Source organism: Musca vetustissima, unplaced genomic scaffold (assembly GCF_032173495.1).
Source record: "Musca vetustissima isolate MV318-11 ecotype Yass unplaced genomic scaffold, APGP_CSIRO_Mvet_v1 utg12323, whole genome shotgun sequence".
Taxonomy (NCBI): Eukaryota; Metazoa; Arthropoda; class Insecta; order Diptera; family Muscidae; genus Musca; species Musca vetustissima.
The window spans coordinates 65150-80406 of record NW_026872946.1 but is presented as its reverse complement, the minus strand read 5'-3'; the positions used below and the strand labels follow the sequence as shown (position 1 = coordinate 80406).

The 15257-nt window shown below is 37.3% G+C and overlaps 2 protein-coding genes across 2 annotated transcripts in view; both read left to right on the top strand.

Annotated features, from left to right (window-relative positions):
- The first annotated feature begins 2404 nt into the window (after window positions 1-2404).
- Window positions 2405-15257, top strand: part of LOC133321519 (ubiquitin-conjugating enzyme E2 J2) — a 58205-nt gene continuing 45352 nt past the window's right edge. The window contains exon 1 of the mRNA XM_061530606.1: window positions 2405-2413. The gene's annotated coding sequence lies outside the window, so the exon portion shown is untranslated. The remainder of the gene's footprint in view (window positions 2414-15257) is intronic.
- LOC133321570 (peroxiredoxin-2-like) lies at window positions 11738-12863 on the top strand. The gene is made up of 4 exons (XM_061530659.1): window positions 11738-11823; window positions 12019-12091; window positions 12175-12316; window positions 12395-12863. Exons 1-4 carry the CDS (start codon window positions 11791-11793, stop codon window positions 12855-12857), a joined length of 711 nt encoding a protein of 236 aa, XP_061386643.1. The 5' UTR covers window positions 11738-11790; the 3' UTR covers window positions 12858-12863.

Sequence of the window (15257 nt, the reverse complement as noted above, 5' to 3'; positions counted from 1 at the left end):
CAACCAGGGCATACAGGGCGTAATCATCTGATTTACTTATGCCAGTCGCTTTCCATCGCATTTTCTTGTAAGGCAATAACTTCTTGAGTACATCCGCCAAAGCGAAAACTGCGCCTGTTCTGTACAATGTGCGCACATTCCAAGTGCAGATTCGCAGATCGTGGCCCTTTATACGATTGCGGGATCGTCATCATGGAGGGGTTGTTTTTTTTCGTTGCTTTCTTATAATAGGAGAGTGTGGGCAACTAACCCAACGCCTCAAAACATTTTGTTATAGTTCTTATGGGTGGGTGAGTGTTCATGTATAATAGGTCAAATTAGATTACCGTGCACATAGGACACTTCCTTATACAAATTTCAAGACACATTTGGATAAAAAGTAATATATCATAGAACCACATTTCTTTCTTTTCTTGAATTCAATTCAAATCGTGGCTAACTAACATATTCCCAGGATTTCGAGTCACAAATCTTAATTTTTCTTTTTTTGTAGTTAAATTATAAATTATTTATAAATTCTTTTGTATATATCCTAAGCCCGTGGTTGTAAAACTTTATTCTTAATATCATTCATTCCGACTCCGATATATCTGATATAAAACCAATAGATGCCGAAAACATCACAAACAAATATACACATTTGTACAAATAAAGCCAAAATTTCTAGTATCATTTTTAGCGTATTATGTTTAGCATAGCCTTGCTAATCCTGTAAATGCCTCTAATCGGCATTCAGAACACTTCAAAAACAACGATTGTGTGTGTGTCATACAAACACATTGTTTGTATGACATTGTTCTCTCGACCATAAGATGATGAAAAGAAAGCAGCGTAAGCACATCATCATATTAGTAAATAAATAAAATAACAGCAACAACAATAATCAGAGCACATTGTCATTTTTATGTTAGCCATCAAGGAGACTACCGTACGCACCTATCTTCATATGTATGTTACCTACCATTGTCCTCTGGAGAGCAGATTTATTGGCAAATAAACAAAACAAAATTCCAGGCTCAGTGTTCAAATACGCAAAACAAAAAAATATCTACTCGAAAATAGACAAAAGCCGCATTGTTCGAACGCGAATAATAAACAATAGATGATGTGAGAGGGCACATGCGTAAGGATCGGCATGCAGCCGCATGACTGATTAACCGAAAATCCGAAAACTATGAATGACGATTTTGAAGTGCGTAGATTTTGCATATTTAGGCGCTTTGCGTACAAAAACATATTTGCAAAATATCGAACAAATATTTATGACAAATGATGTGTAAATATTTTGCCCACAGTGTGGAGTGGAGAAAACAAAATAACAGAAAAAGGTGCAATATATTTTATTGTTTGTTGTTCGAAATATTGCTACGGATTATTGGTAATAGTTGTAAATAATTGCCAAGATGTTTTACTTCAGTTTTTTGTGCTAATTAAGATGTTGAATTTTTCCAGGATGTTTTCATTACAATTTACTATGCAAAATACGGGAGCTCTTGACGTCGCGAATTTCAATATTTCTAATCAGGGACGTACGCAGTGGGGCGGCCCGGGGGGCCCGGGCCCCCCCCGAAATGAAATTTTTTCACAGTAAATTTATGTCTGCAACATCGAATTTTTTCATTTTGTACTACCGGGCCCCCCCCGAAATGAAATCCTGTGTACGTTGCTGTTTCTAATTGTTTTATATTGACAATCTTAGATGTATTTAAGCTTAGTCAATTCTATTAAATTTGCCATTTCATATGAAACACCTCGAAATATGTGTCAGAGACCCCACAAAATATATATTAAAAATATATTTATGTCGACTTAGGCATGTCTGTTGAAATCAGGGTGCGGAGAATGATTAAAATACACTCTTTCTCAGGAATGCTCACGGCGAGAATTGGAATGTTTTTAATTTATCGCGAATGATAAAGTTACAATGAATGAACAAGCATTTGCATTCTCTATCGTTCGCATTGTACGAATAATTCACGAACGATAAAATTTCGCTGCAAGCGTCGTCGATTCGTTCTTTCGCGAGTATTTGTTGCTGAAGAACATTCTTTTGAAAAACTCAAAAGAAAACATTCGCGAATGCTCGCGAGCTCTTTTAAAAACAACAACAGACAAAAATATCATAAAAAAGTAAACACACACACAACGAATAAATGTGTGTGCAGCAGAAAGTGTGTGGAATAACAGAACACATGTCCAACAACTATTGAGTTCGCGAACGTTTGTTGTTGTTGTTGTTGTAGCAGTTTATATGTATTGAATGTTTCCTGTTATGTTTCCTCCAGTTCTGTCTCCAGATTTAGGAATGCAGCTACCTCCACTGGCTGTAGCCACAAATCTTCCGGAGTAAGGTGAGTAGGTTTGGCTGGGCAATTGAACAAGTGCAGTGTGGTATGAGGGCCTGTACCACATGCTGGGCAGACATCTAGCACCTGGTCATCAATCCGTGCCCAATACGAATTGAGCCGACTGCACCATCCAGAACGTAATCTGGGCAGCTGAAGTTCTTCAGCTGCTATGGGTGGGGGGTGAGCTCCGAGGGAGGCATTCACTTTGTAACCGTTCAGCGCTGCGGCTACTGCATCTGTATGAATGCCATTCAGACCCGCTCGATAGGCAACTTGATCTAGAGGCTCCCTTTTGTATCGTTGGACCTCTCTCTCTAGATCATGCAGATCCTTCCTGACACGCCTGGGGGGGGAATCCTATCCACCATGTAATGGTTGGGATGATCGTCCCTGAAACACCCAAGCAGGTACTGCAACGAAAGCATATTGCTATGCTGACGTACGGGAAGGATCTTCGACTCCTCATGAAGATGGTCCACTGGTGTCATGAGGAGGCACCCTGTCGCTGTCCTCAGGGCGGAATTCTGACAGGTCTGAATATTTCTCCATTGCGTATCACTGGAATTCGCAGACCACACTGGAACCGCATAGCTAGCCACAGACCGACCTATCGCTTTGTAAGAGGTCAACAAGGTTTCCTTATCTGCGCCCCAAGTGCTGCCGGCAAGCGACTTGAGGACCTTGTTCCTACTTTTCAGCTTATCGCAGATAGCTGTGGTATGCGCGGACGATTTGAACATGCTGTCAAATGTGACCCCGAGTATTTTGGGGTAGTTGGTGGTCGGAATTGTATGCCCCTCGACCTGCACATTCAACGGCATTCTCATCTCCGCAGTCCATGTGGTGAAAAGTGTGGCTGACGACTTCGAGGCGGATATTTTCATATTCCTCGCTTTGAAGAATGCTGCTAAATCGATGAGATATGCGTTCAACCTCACACATATGTCTTCAACAATGGGACCCGACGCCATAATCGTACAATCATCTGCATACGTAACGATTTCTATGCCGTCCGGAGGGCGTGGAATACCGGAAAGGTAGAGATTAAACAGTTCCGGAGAAATCACTCCACCTTGGGGAACTCCCTGTTTAACTCTACGGGGTTTGGACTTCTTGTTCCGGAACTCCACGTACAGCGTGGCATGGCTGACAGTATCAAAGGCTTTTGATAGGTCAAGCGCTACCAACACTGTTCTATCGCACGGCCGGTTCTGGTTAAGTCCTCTACTTATATGCGTGGAAATGGCGTGCAACGCTGTTGTTGTACTATGTTGCTTACGGAATCCATGTTGATGATCCGCAACTGGATAGCTTTCTCTAATGCTGGGGAGGAGTAAAGCCTCAAGGGTCTTCGCTACTGGCGACAAAAGTGAAATCGGCCTGTACGATTCACCTTTGCTGGCATCCTTGCCCGGCTTCAGTAGCGGGACCACCCTGCCCATAGTCCAGGCTTCGGGGACGACGTGGGTGGCTATCGACAAGTTGAGGACGTTGGTCAAGTACTCGACTCCTGGCTCGACCAACGTCCTCAACTTGTCGATAGCCACCCACGTCGTCCCCGAAGCCTGGACTATGGGCAGGGTGGTCCCGCTACTGAAGCCGGGCAAGGATGCCAGCAAAGGTGAATCGTACAGGCCGATTTCACTTTTGTCGCCAGTAGCGAAGACCCTTGAGGCTTTACTCCTCCCCAGCATTAGAGAAAGCTATCCAGTTGCGGATCATCAACATGGATTCCGTAAGCAACATAGTACAACAACAACGTTTGTTGTTATTGTTGTTGCTATTTTGAGCATTCGCGAGAATTCGGGAATGTTTGTTTTGAAACGAAACGAACTATCGTTGTGGTGTGCTCTCTCTCTCGTTAGTTATGTGTGTGCGAATATTCTTTGGCGAATGCTCGTTTGGTAAAGAATTTATCGCCATAAATTCATTCGTAAAATGACCTCAAAACGAAAAGAATGTATTTTAATTTATTCGCGAGCGAATTTTTGCGCACCCTGGTTGAAATCAAAATAGAGTTCGCAATATTTAAGAAAGAGCTTTTGAAATTTTAATCATACGTTTCTACTACTCCTAGGATGTTTGGTATTACGAGGGCAGTACGGAACCTTATTAGCCTAACACAAAACACCACACTGTGGTACATGGTATTATGTCTTTGTGCATATGTTTGTATGGTGCACCAAACTCCTAACGTTTGTCCGATTAACACGAACTTGCATGACGTATTAGATTGAGACTAGAATTGCTTTATTGCGTTTTTTTCAAATTGGTGCAGATGCAGACAAAGCTGTCATATATATTTTCTACCGATTTCATGTTAATTGTACACCATATAATCAACGGGTGTCTGATTGAGATTAAATTTCGAACAGTGCAGCGTACCACATAGTGTGTGTCGAGTTTACTTTTTATAAGTCGATTAACAAAATTTTGCATAGATTGCAGAATGGCGTGTGTGGGGTTTGATGTTAGTCGATTCGCATATTGATAAAGATCACATATTTAATTTTGTTAAATTTTATGTCAACTTTCCTTCGAAAAGGAGACGCCTATTATGATACATATGAGAAATATACCCAAAGTGGTGAAGGGTATCATATAATCGGCCCCTTCCGACTTTACTACTTTCCATACTGGTTTTTATATGACTTATTTAACAAGCTTCGGAATTTCCAAATTTGCACCGTTTTGTTGTATGATTTGTTGCCATTTTGAAGGTAACTTCATAATGCCTCTCTCATAGAAGTCCTGCTATATATTTGCAAAAAACTCTAGTAGTCGATTTTCATAATCCTCCCTAAATAAAAATTGTTTATCATTAAAGAAATTTCGCAATACAAGGAAAATATGATAATCTGATAAAGTCCGGACTGTATGGCGGATACAGTAAAACTTCCCAACCAAGCTCCCGAAGTTTGTGGCAAGTCACTGTAGATGTGTGTGGCTTAGTGTTGTCCAGGTGGAACACGACACCTCTGCTGTTGGCGAATTCTGACCGTTTTCGTTCAATTGATATCTTCAAACGGTACAGTTGTTGACATTAGAGATCTGAATGTAGCGTTTGGCCATATAATTCATAATAAATAATCCCCTTCCAGTCCCACCAAATGCATAGCAGAATCTTCCTGACCGTTAATCCTGGTTTGGCCGCCGTTTGAGATGCTTCACCGCTCTTTGACCATGATCGTTTTCGCACAGGGTTATCGTATGTGATCCATTTCTCATCTCCAGTCACCATCCGTTTAAGAAATGGGTTCTATCTCATTCCGTTCAGCCAAGGCTTCGCAGATGGAAATTCGATCCATCCTATTTTTTTTTTTTTTTTTTGTTAATTGGTCTAAAACCAATATTTCGATTAAGAACATTTTTACCGTAGCAAAGAGTATATCCCCTCATTAACCTGTGGGTATAAAAAAATGTGACTTTATGAACATTTTCGATTGAATATTGAAATAACATATGCATTTTTCCAATATTTCGTATCTGTTGGTTAATTTTCAAAATTATTAAATATAGATCTACAATTTGATATATTCCTATAATACAGTTCCACACCATTATACACATTTTCAAGATCCCAGACGTGTCTCATTAAACTCTCTGTCTCTTTTAAGCTCAGCTTACTAAACGAGGTTTTTAACTACTGTTTTTTCGTTCCTTATTCGGATGGACTTATTTTGTCTTCTTCAAAATTTTAGTCGATTGCTTGCTGATTATAAATATTAAAAAAATCTCCTCACTTATTTATTTGCCGTATCTCATAGTACCTTAACACCCTTCCACAATTTTGTAAATATTTCCATTAAAACCCAAGCCACAAAGACCTCATTACATGTAAACACCTAAAATTACTACTTAATTTATGAAGATATTCAATGTTTGTTTTCCTCTCCCGGTATATGGAAAAAAACACGATACCACCTCCCCAAAAATACACAAAAAAAACCAATACTTTTCGGCATCATTAAGCGCTGTTGCGTTAATAGGCAAATGTTAATTTTGTTTCCATACATTACAAAATGAAAGGCTATACCGAAGTTTGAAGTCAAAAGCGAATGTTAGCCACCAAAAACACCACCACGACAGACACAAAAAAAGAAGAATTAAGGTTATGATAGCATGAAAAATGGCGTATAATCGCAAACATGGGAATTGTCTAATTGCCTTTTAACTAAAAAGCTTTATCTACTTCAGTCGAAATGTTAAATTAGGTTTGTGCTCAAGTGGGGTTGGGGCGTGGTGCTGTTAGAGGGCAAGAAACTCTTTTAGCAAAAACCACTTGGCCTGAATATTCATTTAAATTATAAATGAGGTTAATATCCTTCTGGTAACATTTAATTCTAAGTAACTTAACATAATGTAACTCAAATGGAAAGAAAGCATTTGTTGGTATTTCTTTATAGGGAAAAATAAAATCGGTCACCAAGAAGTTGAATAATACAATTTCGGAATATCCATTTCGGCATATCCATTTCGGCATATCCTTATTCTAGATATTCGCTAGGGAGAGATCTCGCTTGTGAATTTTTTTCGCTTTCAGATTCTCGCCTTACTCTTAATGAATAGGGAGAAGCAAAAAATGCAAGATGCGGATTCGAATTTTCAAAAATTGTTTTTGAAAAAAAGATTCGTGTTTCCATACTGTAATTTAATATGTAATGTGTGCTGCCCCCCATTGTAATTTAATTTTGTAATATTTTTCAATATTTATACCCTACACAACTATGTTGTCAGGATATTATAGCTTTGTGCAGCACCAAGAGTTTGTAACGCAGCAAAATATTGGTCCTAGGCACACCTTTAAGTATACAGGTCATATCTCGACTACCTGAGTCGATCTAGAAATGTGTGTCCGTCCGTCAGTCCATTATAATTTGTAAGCACGATACAGGCCATAATTATGGACCAATCTTCACGAAATATTGCATGTAGGATGATGGGTTCTGCCCAAGGATGACCCATATTGTTTTTGGTGAAGATCGGTTAATATTTGGGGAATAAAATGGACCAAATATTTCAATTTTGTCGGTATTTCTGGTCGCTCCAGAGTCCGCAATTATGGCTCAAACATGTAGAAGGAGATTGAGCTAATGAATATGCGTGCCTGTTTTGATAAGAATCGGTCATTATTTAGGTCAAATGGAGCCTGACTTTTGTGTGATAGTATATCCAAGAGGAGTTGTTGACCTTTAAATTGACACCAATTATATTGTCGTATGTACTCGGATGTGGGAGATACACTTAAATATTTACAGGTTCTTACGTATTTATATATTATTCAGAAACCCATTACCACACTAGAGAGTAGAAATATAGCGCTGATCGTTTTGAAATTTTCCATGAGGATCCAGGTATGGTCAAGGACAACGACTATAATTTTCGGTGATGATCAGATAATAATACTGGGATGAAGTGGACTGAAAACTTATTTTTTTTTTTGTGTTTTTCGAGTCGATCTATAGGCCACAATTGGCAGCCGAACATTACTACACAACCCACGGTGAAGCGAATCTGGACCAGTAATTAGACGGGCTGTACTGATTATTAGTAATATTTGTTGACCTCTAGTCGGTCAAGAGAGTGCAAATATCGCGAAATATTGCCAAGCTCAGAATATAGAACCACGGAAAATTAGATTTTCGTGTAAATTGTTTTGGGTATCATATGGTCGGCCCCGTCCGACTATACTGCTCCCCTCACTGTTTTTTTGTTTTATTATTTAAATTTGGACAATTTGAATAACATTTTATGTGAGTTATTTATACCCTTTCGAGTCAAGCTTAATGATCTAAGTTTCGAAATGAAAAGAAAATCCAGGAGAAGAGCCTACGTACCCACCATTATACGAAGCGCTTCGCCGTTGGTTAAGGGGCTCATCACGCATATTGAGTTATGTGACTTTACAAAGGTCGTATGTTGATAACTTGTATTTATTTCGCCATGATGCGAATTTGCATATGTGAATTAAATTCAAGTTTGTAAAGCTTTGACATTTGTTTGAGCGATGGATAATTAATCCACACAAAAACATGCGTATGCCATGGAAGCAATTGTAGGTGTGTACATTAATTATCCATGGCTACAACAAAATCTGAATACAAAAATGTATATGGATACGCGGTCTGCTTAATAATTTGTTCATAACTGTGGCCAGTAATGAAATTTTTATGGAAAGTCGGACTGACGAACACATATGTCTAGGTAGACTCAGCTAGTCGAAATATGACGATCGGTGTACTTAAAGTTGCGTTCAATACTAATAGAAGAAGATAAAAGAAAAAATAAGATATTGAAGAAAATTTATATTAACAGAAGATTATTGAACTCTTTCAGAACCTTGCATAAATCCTACTACACCTACAGGTGGGGTGTATAGCAAATTTGTCATTCCGTCTGTAACACCTCTAAATATTTGTCTCGAAGACAATAAAATTCTGTGCCGATTTACAAAATCCATATGTCTGTCTGTCTGTTGAAGTCACGATAGATACTACTACTCTTTTGGTATTTAAAATGGTATTCCCAATTGTCGGTAATTTAATGATTTTTGTCAAATTTCCAAACGAATTGGGTGCAGTTTGGTGTTATATCTCATATGCCTTGGTATTATATCTCATTATGCCTTATTCTTATTTTTTTTTTTCTTTTTTATACCCTTTGTCTTATGGTTTCTCTTAGACTTATATATTTGCTAGATGTGCCTCGTCGAAATATTGGTTTTAGACCCCATATTTCTTTGGACCAAATCTATTTCAGAACATTTGGAGTCGATTTACAAATATCCGTCCGTTTACCTGTCTGGCTGGTGCGTGCGGTAACTCTCGAAGGGAGTAACCGATTTCATTTAAACTTTGCACATAATAATATTTATTTCAAACTTAGAACAAGTTCGAAGATCATATGAAGCGAACGGAATATCCAATTTTATCGAAACTTTGCAAATGGGTATGTAGGGCAGTCTCTTGGCAGGTTTAAAAAATAAATCTTTTCTACAACGATTAAAATCTGTGTATAATTTTGTAGACATCCGCAAATCATTGGTTGAGGGTTTATATCTGTCGGCAAAACTTGTTAGGATTATTACAATGGACCACAGGGAAGTGACTTTTATCTGTGTGTTTGTTATTCTCTGTGTGTTTGTTATTCTATCTAACGCAGTATATCAGAAACCATACATTTACTTCAATAACGACAATTGTTTTCCGATTGGATTATTGGTTTTTAAGTTATCGTGTCCGCCATTCGTAAAACAGTGCTTCGAGAAAAATGCGTTTAAACTTTTAGAATCACTCTTACCGTCACTTCATGCTGACACAATAAATCGGCTATATCTTCAATAGTTCTTGAGATTTTCACTTGAAATTTTGTAGGGACATTCTAGAATTAGAGTAGATTCGAATTAAATAAAAAAAAAATTGACACCCTCCTCTTAATTCCCCTTAATTTTGAAATGTTTAATATATTTTTTTTCTTTTTTGCAGGTTAGACGTTAACTTTACCTCCTGTTTCCTGTTCCAAAACTTAACTTCTTTTATTAAAATACAACAATTTGATAATCATAATATATTTAAATACATATTTTACAACAAATGTATAATGTAATTTATGTTATTGTTAACTTCAAACATTTTTTTAATTTATGTAAATGAATGTTCATCAATTTTATTTTATATAATAAAAACAATAAATAGAAATTATATAAAATCATATACGTTTTTTATTATCTTGAATTTTGTTATGAAGAAGAAAATAAATTTGATTGGAGCCTGAAAGTATGCTTTAAATCTTTTTACATTTAGCACAGACACATTTTTGTGAATGAGGTTGGCAGCACTGGCAAAGATACGTAAATAGCGCCATCTATTGAATCATATGATCCAAATTGGCTAAACCATTTTTTGTTCAATAGAAAAATACACAAATTTGACACCCCAATTGTCAGAGAAAAAATTGAATATTTCTTTTATTTTAAGGTTTATTTTGCAAATAAAAGGATGTGGCTGTAAAATTCATTTCAAGGGAAATGATGAAAGTCAAATGGGACCGAAAATGTGATATCCGACACTAACATGGGTGTATAAAAAAGGGACTCCTACGATTCGGATAAAAGTGATTTGTTTAGTACACGAATAAGATAATATCGGTTGAAAATATATATTGGAGCTTCATTTCAAATAAATCGGCCAAACATAGAGAAATATATACCTAAATCTGAAAATATTTAAAAAATATTAAAACACATAATTATTGACTAAATTCGAATCGATGAGCAACATTTTGTCGCAATAGCAAAACGTGGGGTATTTGGTGCTCAATTTATATTAAATCGGTTTGAGTATACATATATATATATATATATATATATATATAAGCTATATCTAAATCTGAACCGATTTCAAGAAAACTTATTATACATATTTCTAGGCTAACATTATGTAGCTATCGCAAACGTGGTGTATTTTGTTTTTTTGCACCATTTAGATCGCATGAAATCATATATGATAGCTACATCCAAATCTGGACCGATTTCGACCAAACATAATACAGTTCATTCTATGCTCAATTTGTGGAAAATTTCGTGTTAGACAAACCTGGAACTTTGGTACACCATTGTGAAATCAGAAAAAAACTATATACAGAAGCTATATCTAAATCTGAACCGATTTTAATCTAAAAGGTGCACCCTTGTGTCAAATTTCATATTATTCGACCTGTACATTTTGTACTAAAATATATGGATACACGGGCATTTATACATCGACCCTGTACCACAGTGTGGTGTAGATGATAATTAGAAAGCATATAAAATATTTTAAATTTCATATATCATTGTTTTTCGAAATTTTCTAATTTTTAGTGGCCTGTCATTTTTGTAAATTTTCATTGTAAATATTTGGTTTGAAAAATGAGTTTTCAAATTTCGATCATGTGATTCAATAGATGTCGCTATTTGCATGGTGTTGCCAACCATTATACATTTTTGGTGCATAAATTAGATATTTTGCGATTTCAGGCATACTTTTAGGCGCATACTTGAATCCCCTTGCACTTATTGAAATAAAACACACAATTTAATTAATGTATTTTTTAATTTTATTCAAATATATTCATCAAACATTAAACCATATTTATATATAAATATGCAATAACTTATTTGCAATGATTTATTCAATAAAAACAAATGAATTCCTCTTTATTTCTTTGAACTTTATCGGCAACAAATATTTCGATTACACAATTATCGATTAACATATACCATACAGCTGTTAACGTGTGAACCGTCTTATACGATAGTTCTGGGTTGTTCTTGTGTTTGTTGTTATTTTCTGATTGAGCAAGGAAATCAGACGGAGCCGGTCAATATTAAACGACCTAAGTTTATCATTTCATCAGGAAATTTGTATCAGTACCGCAGCAACATCAAATAAAACCAACAAAAATGTCTTTCTTGACCAGAACATTGTTGAGAACTGTAAGTAAAAGAAGAAAAAAACAGCACGAAATCACTGCAAAAACAATTAGTGGGCAATTAGAACTTGTCAGTTTGCGAAATTGAATTCCCTTTTCGCGAGTAATGTAATAAGATTTGCTAAGTACAAAATCATTATTACGTAATCTCTATTATTATAAACAAATAAAAATACCTTAAAATCATGTCTTATTTTAGCTTCCACAAATTGGCAAACAATTTGCCAAGCAACAAAATGTGAACAACACCTTCAGACGTCTTTTGCATCAAAGTAAGTAGGCAGGCCCGGCAATGTACCCTGAATATTAATCACTGATACTAAATATTATCTATGTTTTTGCGTTTATATTACAGCTTCACCCTTGTTGGTTGTCAAAGTTCAACAACCGGCCCCAGATTTCAAGGGTATTGCTGTGTTGGGAAATGATTTCCAAGATGTACAACTTTCCGATTATGCCGGCAAATATTTGGTTTTGTTTTTCTATCCCCTTGATTTGTAAGTTTTTTCATCATATTGTCATTATTTATGTATGTATGTACATACTAATGTATGTATATGCTTTCCTCTTTACAGCACATTTGTCTGCCCCACAGAAATAATTGCATTTAGCGAACGCATTCAAGAGTTCAAAGATCTAAATGCCGAAGTTTTGGGTGTATCCGTGGATTCCCATTTCTCACATTTAGTCTGGTCCAATATGGAACGTAAAAATGGTGGTCTGGGAGGTTTGAAATATCCCCTTTTGGCCGATATTACCAAACAAATCAGTTCCGATTATGGTGTCCTTTTGGAAAATGAAGGCATTTCATTGCGTGGCACCTTCATCATCGATCCTAATGGCATTGTACGCCAATATTCCATTAACGATTTGCCCGTTGGTCGTTCGGTTGATGAAGTTTTGCGTTTGATTAAAGCATTCCAATTTGTGGAAAAACATGGTGAAGTATGCCCAGCCAATTGGAATCCCGAATCGAATCCTGACACAATTAAACCAGATGTTGAACAATCCAAAGAATATTTCAATAAACATGGTTAGAAGATGATGGAGGAAGATGGATTATTAGGACTGTGATTGAGTGAAAACTACTTCAAAGAATTGTTTCACGAAATCAATGTGTAAGAATGATGTGGTATATCTCGATTTGGTTTTGAATAAAATTCAAGTGTTTTTTTAAGTTAATTTAAAATGTTATTTTTGGGTCTCGTGTATCGATAGTGGTGCGTATGTGTATGATAAAGACGATTTTAGAAGTTTTTACCTTAAGTCGTTTTAGTGGTCCAGATTACAACGAAGTGCATTTTTAAATTCATACTTCATGAAATAGGGGGCCTTTAAATTTCAACTGGGAATCTTGTATTTCACCAAGCTTTTTAAAACTGCTTGGGCACTATTGGTATCACTTTAAAACGTGACTTGACTCCTTCAAAAAAAAAAAAAAAAAACATGGTAACATTGAGGGAATATTTGTTTTGTGATCTTGAGATTTGGTATTAAGGTCACTGATGTTGTGGTCATCAGTGTACGAAAGGTTCTAAATGTAGTTTAATATGAATTTGGTTATGGTAAAATTGTAATCTGAACTCTTGAGCTCGGAGGACGGTATTCTATATTCTCTCAGGGCTGCGGTTACACATCGGTATGAATGATATTTAGACCAGTTTGACGGGCAACTTGGACCTATCTCTCTATCAAGATCATGCAGATCTTTCCTGACACGCCTGGGTGGAGGAGTTTTAGGAAAACTTCTCCCTAAATCACTGAAGCAAGTACTGCTCTGCTGACGTAAGGAAAACATCTTCATCTCCCCATGAAGATGGTTCACTGGTGTGATAAGGATTAACCCTGTCGCAGTTATCAGGGCGGCGTTCTGACAAGTCTGGTACTGCATAGCTGACCACAGACCGACTTATCGCTTTGTAAGTGGTTAACAAGGTTTCCTTATCTGCGCTCCAAGTGCTGCCGGAATTGTATACCCCTCGAACTGCACATTCAATGGCATTCTCATCTCCGAAGTACATGTGGTGAACAATGTGGCCGAAGATTTCGTGGCGGATATTTTCATATTCCTAGCTTTAATGAAGGCTGTTAATTCGTCGAGGTAGGCGTTCAACCTCACACATACGTTCTCAACAATAGGACCCGACGCTATATACCGATCGCTATTGATTGTAAGCAACTGGATAGCTTTCCCTAATGCTGGGGATGTGTAAAGCCTCAAGGGACTTCGCTAGTGGCGACAAAAGTGTAATCGGCCTGTAAGATTCACCTTTGCTGGCATCCTTGCGGGCTTCAGTAGCGGGACCCCTGCCCATTGTCCAGACTTCGGGAACGACGTGGGTGGTTACAAACTAAGGGCTTTGGTCAGGTACTCAACTCCGGGCTCGTTCAGCTATTTCAGCACAGCCATGGATATTCCCCGTCAGTGTTTATCGCTTTAGAAAACTTAACGCTACGGATGACTCATGCAACATTACCCATAAACTGTGGTGGTACCTCCTCGGCGGGAAGATATCTTATACGCGGTAGTACGCTTCGCCCGGTCGCTTTCAGGATGATTGGCAAACTATCGGTTAAAATAACTTACACATCTCTTCGGCTGAGTCAGTTTCGAAGTTAAATGTGAAACCATTCTAACCAAGGTTTCAAAGCGACTTCACCTCTGTCTACAGTTTACCCCCGGAAACCCTGCCATTTGACATTTATATGGTTAAATAAATGCGGCGTTCACATATGATTGGGAAGTTTTGTTATCGGTAGCCAGTTGTAAAAATAGGGCCGATTTCACAAATGTTGTCCAAAGATCCATCCACAGGACTTGAAGATTATTTCGTTGAGTGACGTTTAAAAAAGAAGTCGAAGCGGGTGATCGATGACATGCAGCGCTTTCAGGACCTTATTTTTAGTTTGATGTGCTTGATAAAATTCAATAAGTTGTCGAACACAGTTGTACATTCGGAATTCTTCGGTCATCCATTCTAATACTTAATTATATTCTCAACTCACGCGTCCAGAAGGTGAACAGAGTAGTCGTCAATATAATCAGGTTTGATTTTGAAACTTTGGCGTAGGAGTTGAAGGAATGAAACTAGGAAAACTTTTGCTTCTTGATTCATCCTGTGTCAGGTTTTTTACGATCACGAGTGATTTGTTTGAGTAGATATGCCATAGCGCTGGCAGAGCATTTTGAGTCGAGTGACTCCTGTTAGTGGTTCCCAAGAAAATTAGTAAAATGATGTAGGATTTTATACACCAAATTTTGCGTTTTAAGACAGTGCAGTGTGATGTTTTCTATGGTCATAATCTTTTTGATATACCATACCTCGTGTAGGGCATGTTGTTTCCAGCGGCATAGGATTTTTCCTCAACGGTTTAATCCTTTACACACAACCCGCTTTTGTTTGGATTGCTCTACGAAGTGATTACAGCTTTGTAGCT